This window comes from Triturus cristatus, chromosome 6, assembly GCF_964204655.1.
Source record: "Triturus cristatus chromosome 6, aTriCri1.1, whole genome shotgun sequence".
Lineage (NCBI taxonomy): Eukaryota > Metazoa > Chordata > Amphibia > Caudata > Salamandridae > Triturus > Triturus cristatus.
In genome coordinates, this window is record NC_140589.1 from 1,378,043,283 (window position 1) to 1,378,066,266 (window position 22,984).

General features: G+C 44.3%; 1 protein-coding gene across 3 annotated transcripts in view; it reads right to left on the bottom strand.

Annotated features, from left to right (window-relative positions):
* Positions 1-16,858, bottom strand: part of CCDC85A (coiled-coil domain containing 85A) — a 193,079-nt gene extending 176,221 nt beyond the window's left edge. For 2 of the 3 annotated variants that reach the window (XM_085612374.1, XM_085612373.1), the window contains exon 1: positions 16,241-16,857. In XM_085612374.1, the coding sequence (XP_085468500.1) occupies positions 16,241-16,450 (210 nt within the window). In that variant the 5' untranslated portion in view covers positions 16,451-16,857. Of the gene's footprint in view, positions 1-16,240 lie in introns of all 3 variants that reach the window. The other variant, XM_085612372.1, reaches the window with a different exon arrangement.
* Positions 16,859-22,984: the final 6,126 nt, after the last annotated feature.

Consider the following 22,984-nt stretch of genomic DNA (forward strand, 5'->3'; position numbering starts at 1 on the left):
GACTACAAATGCAGTCTGCTAGAACCAAAACTTGTCAAAAGGGAGGCCTTGTCAGAAAGAATGCCTGGGTCTCAGTAGCCCCTTCAAACAGTAAACTCAGTTGCGTTTTTAGAATGACCAACAAACATGCAAATAATACACCATGAAATTCATTTTATACATTTTAGCCTCAAATATACATATTCATTGTGAATGTCCTGAAAGCCTGACTGGATTTTACTATTCAGTGGCTCACCAGCCCCAAACCTACAAACACCGTGTGTGCCTCTGACAGACAGGTCTTCCAAGTTTGAATGCTAAGGAACCTGTGAAGCAAGATATTTTGTATCCAGTAAAATACTAACAAAATAAGGACAGAAGAAGAAAGTGGTAGCTGACTGATAGACCTGGAAGGTGAGAAAACACACAATGAGGATCCTCTTAAACTCATTTTAAAGCCAGAAATATTCGAAAAGACATCAGATATCTGACAATACCCGAAGAACTTAAGATTTAAGGAAGAGGTCCGAAATCTTGCAGTACAAAAGTAAACATCTTCCTGTGTGCAGATAGGCCACCCATGTGACCAAAACAAACCAGTAACCAAGACAGTGGTGCTTTTCATCTGAAATACACCAAGACTAGATAAGAATATGTGGGAAATGGCGATTACCACACAGACACTGTGTTGCACCTTATGACAGGTAGCCAGGAAGAGTTTTGTAGGTTTCTTTATTAGTACCAAGTTGCAGGTAGTAAATATAAACATCAGTCCTTAGCCAGGTGTATCCATTGCTCCAGCTCCTACTCCAGCCCCACCAGGAGCAGCCTGCCTGCTGCTCAGCCCATCTCCAACTGTCACCACTCATCTACACAGGCACCCAAGCATTCCATTCATCACAGTCATACCAACATTCCGACACTATCTCTCACTCTGGCTGAGCAGCTAGGAGACAGCTAGTCTGGATAACATACAATAACACTATGAGGATATAATATTAACCCCTTCCTTTTAAATGAAAAATGAAAGTGTGATGAAACATGGAAATAACTATAAACAAGAAAAGAAAATATACAGAACGAGAAAAAGTTCAAACTCAAGGAAGCAAAACTAAATACAACTTCACAAGAGTAGGAAAACTGCGTAACCTGAAGAAAAAGGAAAATATTGGCAAGCAAGAATAAAACATTGACAAACAATATCCTCATCCTTCCCAATAAACAATTTAAAAAATGTAGTGAAGGGTTGGCCACACCCCAAGACAAACACCCAAAACCCCAACAGACAAAATGGGTGAAACCAACACGTAAGGGACAAACCCCAAAAGACCAACTCAGAGTAAGAAGAGATGAAGCACATGTGTAGCAAAAGGTGAACAACACAGAGTGTACACACTGTGAGGCACAAGGTGACTTACACACAACAACCACAATGTGAGGCGCAGGGTGACTTACACTGAACAACATGTGAGGCGCAGGGCGACTTACACTGAACAACACGTGAGGTGCATGGCGACTTACACACAAAACAACAACAAGTGACGCGCAGGGTGATTTACACACAAGACTACAAAATGTGAGGTGCAAGGCGACTTACACACAAACCAACAAAACGTGCAGACCAAACGTGCAGTGCATTATGACTTACACACAAAACAACACACCAAAAATAAATGTAGCGTAAAAACAAGACAGAAAAGTGGGGAACCAGCCACCAAGACAAGAACCACCCTTACGTAAGGGAACCTGAACTGTGATATAACAAAACAATAACCAAAATATGACATTTTGTCCACGCTAAACTCTTAATAAAGCAAAAACTCTTTGCCCATACTAATGTAAATTTTACACCAGTACCTCAATATCGGTGAGCGACCTCTCACCTGAGTAGAACTACTATGGGCACACTGTCATCTTGTGCAACCCAAAAGTAAAGAAGACAGAAAAGCATGAAAGTAGATTAGCAACTAAAAAATGCTAACTGACAAACCAAACATCCCAGGAGAGTAACTCTCTGACATGAAAACTTGCCTGTAATATTTCAATCAAAACAAAATGTCAAAATACCACTGGAATAGATTCTATGGCAGTTTGTAGCTCACGAGCATAGTCTAGTTAAGTGCCCAATGCCTCATTTAAAGATCGTTTAAACCACACTTCTTGTATATATACCACAATGTTGCCTGTCAATTTGCAAACTGTGCAATAAGGCACAGCACTGACTGCAAAATTCCCATTTATTTCCAACGTGCTGGCAACACAGACAAAAAAATGACAGAACACTGTGAGAAGAACGGCATGAGTCAATAAGTGTCCCCTGCACCATGTGTAATCCGGGGAAATTTGTGGCTGCCCCTCGACTATGTGCATGCGTACTGTCGTGGACATGCACATGATGCATACTTAAAATAGAACCTGTAAAAGCGTCAATCCACTAGAATTCAGCAACGCCCCAGGTCTCAGTTGGCAAAAAACTCAGAAAAGGATTGCTTGACACGGGGCACTGGCAAAGTCCGATGCTTGCATCTTGACACTAGTTACAAGATGGTGGCACACAATTGACGCTGAGCCGGATGGCTCACAGCGCATCAGTGCATGGCAGCGTCCAATAGCAGCTTGTGACAAGGACGTCACAGAAGATCCATCGAGATGAACAGCACGTCTTCCTGGTGCAGGTGAGATTGAGCCCGCCAAATGGCCCAAACTCTAGTCAGACTTCAAATTTTAAAAAGACAGCGTCCCAAATAAGTCGGACCTTCCTATGCCCAGCATTGACGCTCTCCATGGGTTTCTGGTAAACAAAATTGAAACACAGACCGTCAAGCGTGACAGTCATTGTAGAAATGCCGCAGTTTGCACAAACTCCACAGCGGTTGAACCGGCAAGCATCCAAAATAGACTTCACCGAAATGCCACTCACGACCATTGTGGCACCCAGAAACAGCGTCTCTTGCAAAAACTGACACTACTGTAAAGCGCCGGGCACACAGTAACATGCCACTAAAGCGCTGGGAACCCATACCAATGCGTCCATACCAAGGTTCCAATAACAATGCGCTGACAGACCGGTGGGCAAGGAAATTTGTTTGAAAACACGAACACACTTTAAATCCCACAATGAAAAATGTTGGATGTACATGCCACAGATGTAGAACTCAAACCTCCAAGCACCACCAAAACTAGTAGATCCATTTGGATGTGGAAAATACCCAAAATGAGATGTGGAAGTAGTGTGACTAGAACCACTTACCCATAAGGAATGATGCCATATTTAATAGTCCAATGGAGCTTGTCCATGCTTGCGCTGTCCGTTGACGAGGACACTGGTGGGGCTGGATAGCCTGTAGCTCCATACTTGACGCTTTACTCTTAGTTTCTTGTGGTTTCTTTGCTTTCTTGTTCTTCATGTCCATACCATGTTCATGTACTGTAGTATCTTGAAACACGCATACGTCTTGGTCCAGTTGTCACCAAAATATGTTGTACCTTATGACAGGTAGCCAGGAAGAGTTTTGTAGGTTTCTTTATTAGTTCCAAGTTGCAGGTAGTAAATATAAACATAAGTCCTTTGCCGGGTGTATCCATTGCGCCAGCTTCTACTCCAGCCCCACTAGGAGCAGCCTGCCTGCTGCTCAGCCCATCATCAACTGTCACCACTTATCCACACAGGCACCCAAGCATTCCATTCATCACAGTCACACCAGCATTCCAATACCATCTCTCACTCTGGCTGAGCAGCTAGGAGACAGCTAGGCTGGATAACATACAATAACACTATGAGGATATACCACACTGCACTGCACAAAACTACAAGACAAGTTGTAGGCCAGCTCCCAGAGATTACAAGAAAACATCACATGTCTGGGCAGAAGGAGCCATTGCAGCATCAGATACAACAACCAAAAAACCTGATTTGTCTGACTGATTGGGTTATTGTAGAATCTGTGAGAGTATGCTGCAATAGAAATCCTGGTTGAAGCCTATTTGTTTTCCGAGCCAGAATGCCCAACCAGTTTCTCGTCCCCACCCCATATGAAAATGCCTACTTTTTCTTATAAGAAATTGTGTTGATATTTGTTCTTATCTTGTTCTTTTACTTTCCTCTTCAAAGACGTTAGGATTCAATGCCAAAGACAATTCATGGCCATGGAGTCAGATGTGAAACATTTTTTATTTGGCACTGTCTGAACATTGATTTGAAATTGAGCTTTGAGACTTAGGAACACAGTAACCCAATTCATGTAACAAAATATTTTCTCAAATGTGGATTTTGACAAAAAGGGAATAAACTGTGAGCATTGATGAGACGAATGCTCCAAAAAGTGCACTTTTTACATTCATTGCAACACAGTGTCTTCCTGGCACACTACCTGTCAATAAGGTGTGAAAAAAAGTTGAATTTGAAATCTGAATTTTAAAATCTGGATTACCAGAACTTTTTTACAACAAATTCCACTAACTACATGGAAAAATCCAAATCTATGGTAAGGGGTGAGAACATTGATGGTCTCAGAAGAGGGCAATATGTAGACACTAGGATAGCAGTGGACATCCATAAACTTTTGACTTGGAGAGCATTTCCTCATAGATTACTTTGAACATATTTGTACACATAACTTTTCTCCCAAATATAAGCTTGGAATATGTGTACAAAATAGGTGGAAAAGTTCTCCAAATCCGTCCATATTTTCTGTAAGTGAAGGCAGAGATTATGCCACATGGGAGATATTTTCCATGTGGAGACACAAATAAAGTTATTTGTGTTAATACATATTTCTTCCACACTTAGTGCTGTACATTGGCCGTCAGCGGGAAAGCCCCTGGATTAACTGGAGTGTGGTAGAAGTATGATATTAAATCTATGGTTTTCCTAGACTTCTGTCTAAGATCCTCTGGAGTTTTCCCCTGAAGAACAGATGTGTTGTGTAAAACTAAGAATGAAACATTTGATGAATACATTCCATTGGTGAGCTAGACCCAAAGGTGACATAGTTTCAGTCTTATCATAGCGTTTACACATGGGTACGTTTGCATAGATCCTAAACACCAGTTATATTGTGAAAATAAGTCATGAAAGTATTTAATGAAGGAATTCTTTACAGGTCATCTTAGACGTGGCTTCCTTGGTGTGGTTTCCCCTGACTTTTTGCCTGTACCTCCTGTCATTTTGATTGTATGCTGGATTTCGTTTTTCTGGCTTAGATGTGTTGGGCACTTTGTCACTGCTGATCAGTGTTAGAGTACAAGTGCTCCCTGTATAAACTGTTGTAGTTGTTATCCATGATTGGCATATTTAATTTACTGGTAAGTCCCTAGTACAGTGCACTGTGAGTGCCCAGTGCCTGTAAATCAAATGTGACTAGTGGGCCTGCAGCACTGTTTGTGCCACCCTCATGAGCCCTGTGAATGTGTCTCAGATCTACCATTGTAGTGTCTGCATACGCAGTTTTAAACTGCCATGTCGACCTAGCAAGCACTCACTTGCCATACCCTAACCTTTCGTTTTCTTACATGTAAGGAACCCCACAGGTAGGCCCAAGGTATCCCCATGGGCAGGTTGCAGTGTATGTGAAAGGTAGGACATGTACTGGTGTGTTTTACATGACCTGATAGTGAAATACTGCCAATTTTGTTTTTCACTATTAAAAGGCTATCTGTCCCCTAGGCTAACATGGGAGTTGCTTTGTAACATCCTAGAAGAATAACTTACTATTGGGACAAGATCGAGAAATGGAGTTTAGGCTCTAAGAACTCAGAATTTAATAACATTTTTAGGGAGATGATTTTTAAATTGTGTGTTCAAAATGCCACTTTTAGAAAGTAGGCATTTTCTTAGTTAACGATTCAGTGGGCATCTGCTGCTGGTGTATTGACTGTCTGTCTGGCTTTCGAATGACAGGAGCTGGGGATGTGAATTCACTGTAGACAGCCCCAAGGGGGGGGGGGGTCTGAAGTGTGTCCTGCCTTTCCTGTGTGACTCAAAGATGGGCTGAATAGACCTTAGCTGCATTTAGAGTGGTGAGAGGAGTTTCACTAACACCTGAAAAGGCTGTGTTTCATTTGCGCAATGTGGTCTCCACCTCCTGTGGTCATGCTGCACCAGAGAGAGCAGAACTGGCTTTAGCAGGGCTCCGAGTTCCTTGCCAAAATAGAACGAAGAGAAAATGGGTTATAACTATTGGCCTTTAAATCCCAGAGAATTAGACCACTTCTGCCAAGGAGAAGAGCTGGATTGCTGTGAGAAGAAGTACTGCCACTTTTCTGTGTGTGATTTGCTGAGTTGTCGTGCAGTTGCTGATTCTGCCAAGGAGAGGACAAAGACTAGAACTTAGCTGTGAACCTGTTGGAAGAAGAGTCTCCAAGGGCCTGTGTGTGCTGGCCTCCTGGTCTGAAGTCTCAGGGACACAAAGACTTCACCTGCAACCCCCTGACGAGCACCTGGACTCCTCTCTAGACTCCTGTATTCAAAAGGGCACCAATTCAAGTTCCTGGACCCTGAGAATTATGTGGTTGGTGCTGCACAGCAAGAAAAACCACTCCAGCGCCATCAGCAACACAGGCAGTGATGCGGTGACCGGCACCAAGGACGGGGACACTGCTCGTGTAGTGCACAACGCACCGCCCAACGCACCGCCCTGCCTGCACCGCAGTTCCGATGCTCTTTGACACCTGCAATTATCGTCCTTTACCAATGCCAGTGCTCGCACCGACGCCATCACAGCTAGGCACCGACGCCATCACCGCCAGCGCCTCACCAATGAGGTTGCCTTCGCAAACTCTTTAACGTCACATCAGCTCACTGGAACCGATGCCTCCCAACTTTCATGTACTGGACTCGAAGCCTCGCCTCCTCACGGACTCGATGCCTCACCTCACCCATGGCAGAAGGGAACCGGCTTTGCCTTGGCACTGACGCTTCTCCTTCACAACGCTGCGCATTATCTGTTGACTTCGTTTCTAGGGTACTATCGTTTGGGGGTCCATGAGGCTCCGTGCCCGGTGCCATGCAGGTCATGGTCGGTGCCGTACTTTGTATTTATGCCTATCACAACGTCCTAATAGCCCCAATTGAAGCTGTTCATTTCTACAAGTGCTATTTTTGAAGTATCTATTCTAAAGGTCATGTTTTGCTATATGAATGTTGGATTTTTGACGTTTTGGTCTTGTTTGGTTTAGATAAAGATAATGTATTTTTCTAAAATAGTGTGATGCCCCTTTGTGGTGTTTTCACTGTGTTACTGTGTGTTTGGAGTACAAATACTTTACACATTGCCTTTGGGACAGGCCTGTCTGCTCGTACCAAGCTACTTTATCAGACAATCACCTTTCAATGAAGTAATGTTTTAAAGCAGTCCATTTTCCTTAATGGAGACAGGTATACATTTAAAAAGAAAAGTTTTCTTTTTCATTGTGTTAGAGTTTGCAGTAGTCCACTTGTCCACTGCTCCTCCCCAACATTTTTTTTTACATTCAGAAAGCAGAATGGATCTGAGGGGAACATCTATCCTTTTGCAAATGTATTACCACCTCCATTTGTGAGTCAGTAATTTTTCAATGTTTTGCAACCAGATTTTGGTCACAAAACATTGATACATTGCACGGAGATTCAGTATTTGGAAGGGATGCCTAAAAAACACCCCTTTCAAATATGGAATCAGTATGGAATCTTAATCCCATTTTAGAAGTCAGCAAAAGTGTTGTCATTACTAAAATGTAATTAGTACATTAAAAAAACATATTCAGGGTTGCAAATCCGAATCAGAGTATTTGTATACATAGAAATACTTCATACATCTAGCCCAATACTTCTTGTAGACAGCAGAACTAAAAAAGTGCCTGAGAAAATTATATTTAGGGTAGGTGTCCTTCGGGTGCTTGCGAAGCTAGAGCATTCTGAGCTCGGAACAAGCAACAATTGACCAATACATGATCTGTTCATCCCTCTGCCTTTCGGTGAGAACCAGAGTCTGACTGGTGCTAGAACACTGGTCTCATTGTACACGTTTGGAGCAGGCACTAACTACATAACAGGTTAACGATTTCTGATGCAGCCGCGGTCACTGCGAATATTTCATGCCGTACCAACTCTAGTGTAGTAATGTGTGAATGACATTACGATGTCATTAGTTCCAAAAGAATGTTAGGGGGGAGAATGTAGTAATGTGTGAATGACATTATGATGTCATTAGTTCCAAAAGAATGTTAAGACTTAAGAAATACACAAGGGGCATTCAACTGTTATACTAGGATTGAGATGGGAGCTGATTTACAAGCTCCATTAAAAGACACTGACAAACTATATTTATTGCCTCTGGATGACTCTTTTACATCTAGGGGCAACACTGAATCTGGCATTGTGAACGGTGGCAGCCAGCACAAGTAAGAGCGGCGGGATAGAAGCCGACAGACAATGGGATAGGTAAAATGAAATTAAAAAATAAATAAAACCCACTTACCTTGCGCTTGCCGCATTGCTCACTCGGTGATGGCGGCGAGAGCAAGGTAAGTGGTATTATTTATTTTTCTATTACATTTTACCTATCCCATCGCCTGTCGACTTCCTGACCCCCACCACTCTAAACTGTGCTGGCCACCTCTGATTGAGAACAATGTTTATCCACCATAAAAACAGTCAATGCAAATGAGGAACAGAATATTAGCGATTCTTCAGAAGAAGAAAAAATAGTTTGTATACCAAGTAAGGGCCAAATCGCTAAGATCTTTCTTCGAGTAGTTACTCACGCGTGAACTTCTACGTGTAAGTCACACCAATTCTTGGAGAATTCTTTGGGAATTGGGTCCAAAGTTAACATTTCCTAATAATGCTAAAAGATCTACCTTACAAGCCAAAAAATGCTAAAAATCTAATTGTACCAACAACAGTAATGGCAGATGAATATCGAGGCTGTACCCAAGTTGCAATCATTATTGCATTGGGTTGTCTTTTTGGGGAGATGGGGTGCTCGAGGCCCATCAAGAATCTGACAACACCGCCAAGGTCAGCATGCCCTTCAATATGCCTCAAATAGCAGCCTTGGATCTTCTGAACAACGCGGCCCTTTCAAGCCAAGGATGCACTCCTGCTCACATTCCATTACAGTATTTGTCAAAGGAGGAGGTTTTATTCCTTTCTCCACTCCTTACTCCCTGAAAAAAAGCCAGAACGTTTAAAAATCAAAAACTAAAGTTTCATAATTTGGCAGAATCATGAAAAAGATGCCAGTATGTCAGCAGTAAAAGGGCAAGTTGTTGCCGCGTCTCGGAGGGATTCATTTCCTTTCCCTTCATAAATAATGCAGGGCACTTCTCTACTTCTTGGCACGCTTCGGAGGCTGGCGCTGTAGCACTAATTCCAACATCTGTGCCAGTCTGGAGCCTGCTGGCTTCAATAGCAGTGAAGTGGGCTTAAGTTGTTCTCTTATTGTACCTGCTTCGTTAAAACAACCACACACCGCGCGATTACTTTTGCTGGCCTTATATCGTCACTTTCACACCAGAAACTAAGCACACACACACAAAAGAATTGGTAGGATTTTTTCCCCTCAATTATGAACTGTCAAGTCCTCGAAGCGATTGGTGTCTTTTTGAGATATAAACACAATATCAACTACAAGCAGCAATTGTACTCAGTAGCGGTCCGAGGAGGGAGTTTCGTGGGGCGGTGAGGCGGGGCAGGGCGGGGCGGGGGAGGGGCAGTGTGGGGAAATGTAAACACCGGAATATGGATGAACGGAGGTAAGTACACATTTAAATAAATAAAACAAATTTCGTTGCGCGCGCTGCATCGCATTTTGCGATGCAGCGCGCGCAAAGGAATTCATTTTATTTATTTAAATGTGTACTTACCTCCGTTCATCCATATTCCGGTGTTTACATTTCCCCACCCTGCCCCTCCCCTGCCCCGCCTCACCGCCCCACGGAACTCCCTCCACGGACCGCTACTGACTGTACTACAATTAAACTCACCACTCACTGCTATGACCTGCACGCCATTGAATTTGGCTCCATGCTAACCGCTAGAAGTGGGACAGCCACTGAATGCTCGAGCTCGGCTCGTTGAACATCGAGCCCAAAACAAGCTGAGTTTTCACTGGAGGTCATGTGGTCAGGCTGGCTAAGGTTGCCATCCAAGTGGCAGCCCATGCAGGTAATCACGGCAGGGCGGTGCTGTGCAGGTTTGGGAGGGTGAAAGTGACAAAGGACGGGCTAGGGAATGTAAAATAAATAAATAAATAAAACCACTTACCTTGTGTTAGCCTCATTGCTGAGTCGGCGATGTGGCAAGCGCAAGGTAAGTGGTTATAGTCAATTATTTAATTTCTTTTATTTTACATTCCCTATCCCGTCATTTGTCTCTTTCACCCCCACCACCCCCGTCTCGGCTCGGCTCGGCCCACCACGCTAACCTGCATGAGCCGCTACTGTTGCCAACCATGAAACACAGGGATCCAAGTTGGAATCCTGGCCAGGATGGGTGTCCTGTGAATCCTGGTAAATCTCTCTGTGTGATAAAAAATATAAGGTGTAACATAGTCTATGTCTGCTATGACGAGCTTTTGCATCTCTGGGGAAAGTTTGCACTGTGTAAAACTGCAGAAATTAAATGTGGATTCTGCTGATCTCCCACACTCTTATCTCATGTTCTGAGAATAAAGTGCAAAGCATTAACCTTTGATGTCAGAAAAACGTACTCATCTAGTGGTTGGATTGTACAGTGTAAAACTGGAAAATATGGCATCAATCTCGGTTTCCCTGCTGGACCAAATTATGAGCTCCTAGACAAATACTTTATTTCACCGACCCATCTTTTTGTTCGATATCAGATAAGTGAGCACGTTCAAATAAATGAGTTCAGGATGTGCACTGTACAAAAACCTCTCGTGTTTGATTTAACAGCCTATAATGATGCTTCATCTATAAGAATCTAGGCCACATATGACAACTGGCTTGCCTTTTGGTTCATTAATAATACAGTGCTTCCTTAACTTTTTTGAACCACAACCCAATTTTTCAAAACTACAAGGTTTCATGACACACGAGGCAGGCAATTATTTAATGTAACTAAAGCATCATGCGGTAGTGCTTTCTCATTTACAGACAGCGGATTTTCCATTGAAATGGCCACTAAATTTGCACAGTCAAAGTTTACTCGTAAAACAATAGCACATACATGATGGTTGGAAATTGGGTTTCAGCCAATATCTGTCATTTGTGCATCAGCAAGTAAAGTGTCTTGATTTATTTTGATCCCATTAAAATCTTTATTTCCATCACACTTCAGAATTATAACACAAATGTTCTTCATGTTTGTTTTCCTAACTGCTGAATGTCTACCTTTCATTTACATTTTTACATTTCATTTTGTTGTATGGTACCAAACACTGATATCTTATAACCTTTCCTTTCACACTCCATGTACCCCAGCAAGATTGTCAACTATTCACTTTGATTTTCTTTCTCTGACTGCAAAGTGAGAAGAGTTTGTAAACACCATTTTCAGTGTTAAAAAATAAGCAGCAATTTGTCAGAAGAGATAGCCTGATGTTTGACCTCTCACTTTGAAGCACAGCAAATGTGACAAGATAAATACAGAATTTAAATGCATCTATATGTATTGCTTGGACTTTCCCGACTCACCAAAAATCAGCTCATGTCACATCAGTGGGTAGTGACCCACAGTTAGGGACACATTGTGCTGATAGCATTGTCGACAATGTGGGTTGGGAATGTTTCTCAATGCAGGTTTAAAAGCTCTCACTTTTAATAAATACTTCTTGATACAGAGGTATACTCTAATTCACTATGGTAAATCTGCATTTTAAACAAATAATTTGTTTTTAATTTGGAAGCCACCTTATTATATTCTAACATGAGGTTTGTTATACGATTTGCATTCCAAATATTTTCAAGGCTTGGCTCGAGCATGGGCTCTTAGAGCAAGAGCTGTTTGTTGACTCGGCTCTGGCTCGGCTCTCCGTATACATTTGTTGGCTCACCCACCGCTAATAAGCGTCTTTCCTTATAAGCCTACTCAAATCACAAATGCAACCACACTAGGAATACTAGTGACACTAGAGGAACATTGATTGAGACCACACCCAGAAAGCTCAGGGCGCAGTATGAACATTGATCATGGGACCTAGGAGGAGACAACCTTTCATTACCATCCACAAAAGTCTCCATTAGCTTCCCGTTCCTGCCAAGATCAACTAAAAACAAATCTTGGTTTTACCCAGGGCTTTAAGGGGGCTGGGTCTCACCGGGTCTGAGCACCGGCAGTTTTTAAAAAGCGGGCCTCGAAACGGGTCTCTTTCGGGCTCTGTTTTGTGCCTGCTGTCACTGCAGTCCGGTTTTTTTCCAGACTGCAGTGACAGCAGGCACATCGATGTGCGCTGCTCAAACTGCTCACTTCTCACTGGTAGTGGTTGCGGCATGACGTTATGCCAGGTGAGCGTTGTAGGAGAAGGGAAATCCTTTAAAGAGAGTCTTTTTCTCTCTGGATTTCCCTTCTCTTTTAGAAAGTCGGGAGCAGCAACACTGTCCCGGTATCACCAGGGCTCCAAGTGGAAGCTTTTTCAATATTATATACAACAAGCCATAGTTGCTGCTTATTTATCTAATGCAACAACCATTGACAAAGCCAATAGTCCTGACTTGTTGTAGGTATGATGTTACTTGTATCATATATCTATATGCAAGGACAGAAACAGCAAAATACAAGTCGGGCGGCACACTATCCTAAGCACAGATTTTTTAGTTTAAGTGCTTTTAAGCCACGCCCTTAATTACATTGGCCACGCCACTTTGAGAGACCCTCCAGTTATGTCATCCCACTTAAAGCTCTGGTTTTACCTATAATGCCAGACTGGCCGTGCACTCACGTACATTTGAAGCAAAATGATCCTTTAAATTCCTGAAATAAGCCTACCGTCCTCCCATGACCGACGTCTATTTCTTACCCCTCAAGATTTGTAAGAATCCGGAGCTTCAGGGTGGTTGTCCCAAAACCTTGGGACCAATTCTTGATTCATATTAGTCATTTCTACTTCTTCTGGTATGTTGTAGTTCCTTTTGTAAAATGCGCAGCATTAATCATTGGTGGTGTGTGTGGCAGCTGCCATTTGAACGTCCTGAGGTTATCCTTTGGGGTGAGCCCCTGGGGCATCTCCCCAGTTAAAAATCCCATCAAAGCCCAGAGATGAAAGATAAAATGGTCACTCATCATCATTTTATTTTTCAGCCTCCCTTCCTGCGCCTACCGTGAGGACAGGGGGCAGGACGCTGCTGAATGACAGCAGCAGGGAGGAGGGTGGGCAATTTTCAAAGTGCGCATGTCCCTTTGGCTGGCTGTCTTGCGCCGGCCAGCCAGGCACACGCACTTTGAAACCTCTAAGCCAGCTGTCTTCAGACAAGTGCAGGCCTCATGAGCGCTATGGAGTGCCGAATGAGGCCGCTCCCTCCAATCAGGATGCTGCTCTCCCAGCATGAGAGCAGCACCAAGATTGGTCGAGGGAGTTCCCGATGGCGGAGCTGCAGTCGCAAAAGGTCGGAAGCAGGAGGTCCAGTCCTATGGTAAGTTTACTTTTATTATATTTTAAGTTTAATTGTGCTCCTGTCCTAAGGTAAGTTTACTTTTATTATATATTAAGTTTGAGTGCACCTGTTTATTTTTATATTTTTGAATTTTACTTGAGCGCATGTGCCCGCCCCGCCTTCCCGTTGATGCCAGCCACCACCGGTGACCCCGTAACTTCATAAGCATTAGTAAAACATTAGCCTTTTTTCTCAGTTATCACCTTTAATCATGCTATATATCTCACCAGGGGTAGTAAGCGTTATATAAATGCAATTGCAAAACAATATATGCCGCTTTTATTGATGAAGAAAAGTTTGTAATGATTTTAATTGATCGTACAGTAAATATCTATTTCTATCCGTCAGCATTATTGGTCTTGCAACTTTACTTTTGGCCCGTATTGATGTATAAGGTGGGGTTTGCGTCTGCGTAGTCTGAACTGAGGAGGCTTCGAAAAGGGCGGGAAGGTTAGCGACCATTTGCTAAACCCGACCGAGAGGAAAGATTGGCATGGGTCGTGGGTGACTTGTAGGTCACAGTAGGTGTCTCATCCTGGCACTCGGGAAAGGCCCGGAAAAACATTTCCCCTTTTGCCAATTTCAGAAAGCCTCCGTTTTCTTCAGAATGTTTGTTTTTCCCGCACCTGAAAAAGACGTACACACACTGGCACCGGCACCTGTTTACTTTTCATTATTCAATGTCCCCGGTAAATAGTCATCGCCAGAAGCACTGATCTTTCCAAAACGCTGAATCACTGCGTATCAAAAAGCTCGCGTTGTTTTCCCAACCTCCTACACAACAACTGCTAGATTGTGCTGCAGTTCGCTGAAATGTGTGACAGGGTGGTGCCAGAGCCGCGGGCGCTGCTTTCAGGAGCAGCAAATATTGAAGAAAAAATATATAACATAGTTTAAAAATATGCCAGCGTCCCCCAGCCAGGCTGTCTGTTTTTGGAGCTCACTTGTTGAACGGGGGTGGTTTATTATCACTGTCTGTCGGTTTTATTAGCCGCTCCCTGAAAGGGAAAACAAAAAAAAATGTGCGTCTTCAACGATGACATAATGCCAGTCTCGGCTGTGCCAGGCCTGGCGTTATGGAGCTCGTAAACACCAATCTCCGGGCACCTCTCTGGGACACTAAAACCGACTGAAATGCTGACCTGCGTAGGATATAGAACCAAGAATTGGGTTTTCTTGCACTTTAATGCATTTCGGATAAATCGTCCGCGATACAGAGCTGGAGGGCACTAAATTGATGCGCGCCGGGCTTGAATCGTGGGCTGCAGTTGGAAGTCAAGAGCTCCTGGCTGCCGTATGATCTGAGCGCGAGAGCACCGTCTGCAAGCCATGTGCTAGATTTAGGACAGGGGCAATCCACTTCTGTTTAAGAATGGACCTGTGCACCTCATTTCAAGCATCCCGGAGACCCCGCAGGCTTGCAATATTTTGCATTTTCCAAACCTTGAAGGGGCGTGGCTGTCGTGCAGCAGGTGTAGCGGCACCGGGTTGCCCCTTAATTAAGCCCGATTCCACTAGCAAACCAGAGGACGAAGGGGGAAGCTCTTTCCTTGCTTGCGTACCAGCCCATGGAATCTTTGCCAGCCACTGGCTTGGGGTGAACAGTCACCGGACCTCCTACTGAAAAGCCTAGAGTGACGTTTACTGAGTTTTACCCACGAGATCTTTAACAGAAAATTGATAGTCCAAACTGTGAGGCTATTAAAGTCAATGGTGCCACTCGGGCTAATAATGCATGAACCTGTGGTTGAAAGGAAAGAAACACCAGGTGCCCTCAGTGGCAGCGGTGAAACATCAAGGGTGTCAAGACTCCTAATGCCAACGAAGAAGCCCCCCGGATGAGTAGTGAAAAAACATAGCCAGCATTTGAGTGCACTTGGCCCCTTTGACCTTTAGGCGCCGGTACGACTGCACCTGGTGCACTAATGATAGCCCCGCCCCTGCGCGTTAGCAGAAATGGCAATTAAGCTGCCCTTGCGGGTCATCGTCGGTACACACTGGCACTGTCAAAGGCGCAGTGGCTGCCAGTCCCAATGGGCTGCAGGCTGAGTGGCTACTGCCCGGTGATATCCACCGCTCCATGAACCATGACGAGTTCCAAGATTGGGGCACGAAGGTGGGACTACGGTTTGTTTTGCCAATTCTTTAGAAATAGTACCCAATTTCACATCAAACATCCCTATTACGTTTCACGTACTGCCTCACCAAACGTTGGGTGACGTGAGGCACGCAGTGGGTTGAGATAATGACGTCACGCAGGGCGGTTGCCCATTCCAGTTCAGTCCATATGGTCACTTTGCTTTTCCATTCCCAAACATGCACGTACAGTACCCCCAAACAGTTAGAACCCACTACAGATGTGTGAATGCCCCCGCCCCCACACAGGTGTAACCAAGGTCAGTGCCTAGGAATTGCGAGTCCTGGTTTTGGTGAAGTCGGTGCACTTGTAGAAAGTTGCACTGTTTGGAAGTTCATGGAAAACTGAACTTTTGAGTCAATGGTGTGCTGCAAAGACAGATTGTGAGGGGCGAACAAAGGTGCCTGCCCATCCCACCGAGTACAGGACGAAGTGCTGATGGAGCGGAGAAGTCAGCGCTACTTTCATGACTTCTTCGCCCACCGCATTATACCCTCTTACAAGGCGCCAGAAACCGTCCGCTTCACGTACCTTGAGCCCCCGGATCTCGCCCAGGTGCTGCTGCAGGCGTCGGTTCACCTCCCGGATCAGGTTACTGTGGTCCAGCATCGCGCTCATCTTGTCCGCCTCGGCCCTGCGCAGCCGGCGGATCAGCTCCTCCTTGGTCCACTTCATCAGCTCCTCGTCCGGTACCTTGGCCAGGTCCTCAGGCGGGGCGGGATCGCCGCCCTCCCCCGACATGGTGGTGCCCTGCTCAGATGGCGGGTACGCAGCCCTCTCAACAGGTAGCAGGCACAGCGTGCGCCCCCATCGCCCCAGCAGTCATACCTACAGCCAGGGAACCCTGCCTGGCGCACAGCTCGGCAGCGGGGAATCAGCGATCAAACACATGAGATCCCGAACCAGAGCGGCATAGTGCGGAGAGGAGGCAGCAGACCCTACCGGCTGCCCCGCGAGGCTGCCAGCACTGCCCCCGCTGTACTTCTGACTGTGCAGGGCCGGGAGGGAGGCAGTGCGGCTGGCGCTGCTCTCCCCCGCATTCCGCCCTGGCGCTGCCCTTCCGCAGGGCTGAGGATGCACCCGAGGCTTGAGAGGAGGGAGGCTGCCGGCTCAGGCTCCAGCCCACAGTGACTTAGACCAGCCGGCTACTGTGTCAGCTGTAGGCGCCCATAGGGGGCGGGGAGAGAAGAGGATCCTTCAAGTATAGCTCGCCGTCGCCACCTGCTGGAGCCAACCCTGCCGTTGCAGGCTTCCCGCCTCTCCCAACCCAGGGAAATACCTTTGCAAAAAAAGTGTCTGCCGCGCGCCCACGGGGGCAGCCCCACATAGCATATCTGTGCGAGAGTGAATCCAGGGAGAAGCATTCATCTTGTGCGCTCCAAAAGTTAGCTTTACAGTGGAAATTCTCGCACCACCTGCAAAAACCCTGTATGTTTCAGTCTTGTGTGGAAATTTTAAAAATACGAACGCGTTCATTTGAACACGTGACATTTGTTAAACACTTGACACTGTGTTAATTTATGTAGCGCATGTACACATCATTCATAACGCAAGGCTTGCAGTTAGAGCTGGGATACGGTCAGGACTTAGAGATAGCGCTAAAACCACCGCCGCACACAGATAACTGGTCACAGGTTCTTGCAGTAGAGGGACAATCAATACAGGTGGGCGAACACACAAATTAACAGGCACAAGCGAATTACGGGTCTGTCATGGCAGCCTGTAAAGTACCCAGCAGAGCATGAACAATATTTGTCATCTAGCTGATGCAACAAACACCAGGTAAAAATGTTTAAAAAAGTGTAAATCTGCAACACGCGGAAACGTGTATCAGTTATATCATGACTTTGAGAGGCATTTATTAAAAGTGATAGTTTTTAAACATAAACTTAAAAATATTCCTGGTGACCACAATTCCATGAGTGAACTAAGAGGCAAGTCAGTTGTTATATTTACCCTATATGTGGCCTAAATGTGCATTGTAGACAGAGCAACATTATAGCATATTAAATTGCACACAAGACGTTTATGCACAGCACGTGCCCTGACCTTACATATTTGAAGGGAGGTTCATATCTGATACAGAAGAAAATGGATGCTTGTGTAATAAACTATTTTCTTAGGATCCCACAATTTGGTCAAGTGGGGAAGCTGGGGTCCAGTGGAGCCCCTGTTTCCCCTTGTGAAATTTAGCCACTAGATGGATATCTCTTTCTCTCCTTTATTACAACGAATGTTAATGTTTAGTCTTTAATTTATAGTGCATGTTAGGAATGGGGTCTCCAGTTGGCAGTGGTTTGCACCCTGTCCAGTGGTTGAAGTGGGGAAAAAAAGTAGGGGATCTGTAGGCGGGAATAACCTGAGGATTGGGTCAGTGGGTGGAGTCAGAGGTGTGGCCAGAAAAAGCAAAACATCCCAATTTATTATGTTATTTAATTCAACCAATGGATTCACATGTTTATTTAAGGTTTAATATGAGTTACTGACATTAAAATACATTCACAAAGTGGGATACTTTTCCAATCACAGAATGTCCCAAATACGCTTAAAAGTGGAATCACAAGCCATTTGTCTCCAAGCCACGCTGTTTCTGACATCCGCCCTTCTCCCTTTTTCTACAAAAGCAGTACAAACATGAATGGCAAAATATCCTAGTTTGCAAATGTTTTCCACATAATTATGTCTCTGCCATATTTGCCACATAATACATCATCTGCTGCATAATCTGAAGATTTTGACAAAAAAAAATTTGTAGTTCAAACGGATCAAAAATTACAAAAAAAATGTGACTTGTGTTGGGCCCTTTGCAAAGGTTGGCTGGTCGCCTTTCTCATTGCTGCATTTGCATATTACTCTGTTGCTACTACTAATGAGGCACAATCTTTTCAGAGACTATTAGTATATGTAAAACATGTCAAGATAATTAATTATCAGAAAATGTACTGTATTATGCTGCAGCCTTTTTTTGCTGCATAATTTAGTCAACACTGCAACATAATTTTGTCCTCCATTGATGCATAATTCAAGTGGTCCAAAGCAGGCAGCACATTTTAAAAGTGCTTGTCCATGAAGCAGAGAGACCATGAAGTTTGTGAACTTAGATTAGTGTGCATGCAAATCCTGCATTGCCGATCCCTGGTGAGTTGCACAACTACTGCTGAGAGAAGGCCAATGGAGGTACCAAACGGTGAGGCCGACTGGTCTCAAGGGTCCTGTGACCTCAGTGGCAGAGTCTCCATTGCTCTAAGGTGTGCTGCTTCATAGGCTTGCCCGCAGGACTGGAGGTGAACCTCAGTATGGATTGTGGTGGACAGGCCTTCAAGGTTAACCCACACTTGCCACCGCTATGGTCCACCTGCTGGTGTTAAGACACCAGGGCTTCTAAGGTCTAGTGGGGACTTCTGAGCTGTAGAATGGGAATGTGCTCCTTCAGGAGAGTGGTATGGTGTATTGGTCATGAATGCTGAACCCGGTTGCCCAGTTCCAAATTTGTCAGCTCAGGCCATAGCGCCACATCCTCTCCCCCACAGAACACCATACAGCCCCACTGACAGAAATTCACACTGGCTTCAGATACAACCCAATTGTGCACAGCTATAAACACCTGGATGCGACTCATTTCAAATTATGCACTAGACAAGAGTAATATGATGCCTGAAAAAAAAAGTAATACAATCCTGAAAAAGCTAACACTCATAGGGAATGCAAGATTAAATAAAGTACTTGAAATGTAATCAGGAAAAACAAGGTTCCCTTGAGGCTTTTACACTCATTATTCAGAAATCTATGAGTGTTTTTGCCTGAAAAGTTAAGGACATGTCTACAGGGCCCGGTAGTGCGCTCTATTGCTTATATCCGTAGAAAACGTAAGCAGTATGGTTTAAAAAGACCACATCCTTGAACACAGAGGTGGGGTACACATTTTATAAACTAAAATAAGGAAAACAGCTGATAAGGGTCACATTAAATGTTTTCCACTCCACGCATAAGCCAGGTATTGCAGTACCTCCGGATAGAGTGCACTTCTCCACCAAGGGAGAAACTATGTTGTTCAAAGAAAGACGAGAAAACGAAAGTAGCAATTCACTGGCCAATTCTGTAAAGTAGCTTTAATGTGTTGGGTGTGAATAAAACCAATCTGGCCACTTTGTGACCATTTTGTCTTGCTTTATTTAGTTATATTTCGTATTTTTAACCTTTTTTTCCTCTCCGTCCCGAGGCTGCACTTTGGAATAGAAAAATGTCAGAAAAAGACGACATTTTCAGCAAAAGTGTTTCTTTCTCTTTTGGATTCTTTTCACAGGGGAACAACTGAAAGAAAGGAGAGGAAAGAGAGGGTAAGAGCCGCTTCTTAAAGTCATAGTTTTCATTCAGCAAGTCAGTGAGAGTGAGACAGAGACAGAAAGAAAGGCAATAAGAGGAAGAGGAAGAGGAAGAGGAAGAAAGTGAGAGGTAGGGAGGGCAGCTGACAGCGGCAGAGCAGGAGAAGTGAACACTGTCCTTGTCTTTTCTGGTCAAGAAGGAAGAGACAGAGTCCTTTTCCTCCACTGCCCATCTCGCCTGTCCCCGAACGACCAAGTCTTATCTATAGACCTTGGCTATTTCTGCCGCCCTGGGATGCATTTTTAAAATAAAATAGTAGGGTAACAGATTCTATTAAATTGAAAAAGTGGGGGCACACAGTTCCCTGTCGATCCCGCCCACTTCTACCACTGACCCTGTCCAAATAGGCACCCTGACTCTAGTCACAGTAAGGGAGTCACACAGCTAAGATAACCCCTGCTAACCCTCTTGGTAGCTTGGCACGAGCAGTCAGGCTTATCTCAGAGGCAATGTGTAAAGCATTTGTACATACACACACAGTAACACAGAAATAACACTACAAAAGGAGTCCACACCAGTTTACATATTTATCTGAATAAAACAAGACCAAAACAACAAAAATGCAACACACAGAAGTAAAGATATCACTTTTCAAAGGTTAATGAAATGTAGTCCATAGAAATCTATGGATGCTTCACTTCTAACACAAAGTACCTGGGATGTGTCAAAATTCAAAGATGAAAATAGGTGAAGGGGAGAAAGGTGCCGGAAAACAAAGCGATGCATTGCTTCCTTACTGCAAGGGAAGGTGATGCGTTGGTTCCTTACTGCTATTCAGGGGAGGTGAGTCGTCGGTTCCTTACTGTCAGGGGAGGTGATGCATCAGCTCCTTACTAGATCGTGGGGGGGGGGGATGCGTTGATCTCTGGCCTCGATGCGAAGAAGAGTCAGCGGCAAAGTATGATGCATCACCTCCCCCGGCAGTAAGGAACCAACGCATCACCTTCCCTGAGAGTAAGAAACCAACACATCGCTTTGTTATTCTGGCGCCTCACCTCCCCTGTGCCTGTTAGCGTAATTAGCAGCATTCACTATTAGGGCATGTAAAACCGACCAGTACATGTCCTACCTTTTCAAATACACTGCACCCTGCCCATGGGGCTGCCATGGACATATTTTACGGGTGACCTACATGTAGTAAAAGAGAAGGTTTGAGCCTTGCAAGTGGGTGCACTTTGCAGGTCGAAATGGCAGTTTAAAACTGCACTCACAGACACTGCAGTGGCAGGTCTGAGGCATGTTTTCAGGGCTACTCATGTGGGTGGCACAATCAGTGCTGCAGGCCCACTAGTAGCATTTGATTTACAGGCCCTGGGCACATCTGGTGCACATTATCAGGGACTTACTAGTAAATCAAGTATGCCAATCATGGATAAACCGATCACCAATGCAATTTGCAAAGGGAGCACTTGCACTTTAGCACTGGTGAGCAGCGTATAGTGCCCAGATTCCTAAAACCAGCATAAAGGGTCCAAAAAAATAGGAGGAAGAAGACAAAAAGTTTGGGGATAAACCTGCAAAAAGGGCCAGGTCCAACAGTGCATGTGGCAGGCAGAATTGACCTGAAACCATGACTCATTTTGGGCTCAAGTGTCCAAGAGGACCTTGAGCTGAGCCAGAGCCAGGCATCAGGCTTGGACTTTTAGATGGTCGCCCACCTCTAGCAATCAAGTTTACCTTTCTTACATGCTCAGAGAGAATGTGAATAATGTTCTCTTCATAGTGGGGGCAGCATAGCTGCCAATCCGTCAACTTTTGAAATGTATTATTTTTACGGCATGGGGAAAGTGAAGAATTTACCAAGACCCATAGTGACCAGATTTTGAAAAAAAGCTGCAATATTTCACAAACATAAAAGTAGGAATGCAATTTTGCACCCACTAAGAGGCACAGAATGACAGCGCTGACTTACATGTAAAAGACAACGAGGCACTAAGTAAAAAAAGAATGCAATACTTCTTTGTTCATAACAGCTGCTATTAATTCTGACTGAAACACATGTACACTTGCCCTACTCTGTTGTCAGTAGACGCTTTCTGAAAAATGGGGCATTTGCCAAATTTGCTAATATTTGCCAAGATAGGTGGTGAAAAAAAGCACTGGCCTGGAAAATCTGTGATATCTTGAATCCTAACTATATTGACTGCACTTACTGCCATAGAAGAACTACACTGGCACATCCCACAAATCCATGAGACAACCTACATGCTAAAAAGACAAACAAGATAAACCTTTTAGTGATTGTCCCTTTGTTCCAATTTAGATAGCTTTGCATAATCAAAAGAAGACATTTCAGAGATCTCAAGTTGCCCCATGAGTAATTCATTCAGTCTTATTTCCAATGCATTTTGGAACTTGTAAGTTTGTATTTATAAAGGTGAAAAACAGAATTAAAAGTGCCTGAAAGCAAACTAAAACCAGGACTTGATAAGAGTAAAAATATGCTTTCTCGATATGAGGAAAATTGGTGGAGAGATGCACATGAACCCATACTTTCCTAGCTTGTGGAACTGAAAAGAAAACTCTGCACTCTGTTTTAAATGTATTTTAAATATAATGTCCTGCATACCCAGGGATAGCCCAGTACTGGCAAATCCAGTGTAAAATGTGTGAATCCCACAATTATTTATTTTACAATATTTTTTTAATTGCTGAGCCGTCCCTTTGGGGCTCCTTTACCGCCTTGGGAAATAGTGGCCGCGGCAGAATTTCTTTCTGTAGCTGCCACTCATTAGTTGCATTTGTTACTTCAAAGGTGAGGTCAAGACTATTGCACCAGTTGTGCAAGTTAAGGCAGAGGATCATATATTATCTGTGGAGAGACTGCCAGCCCTAGGCAAAAGAGCTGTGATGCGAAGGAAGAGGAGCAGTGGGCAGAAGAAGCCGGGTATG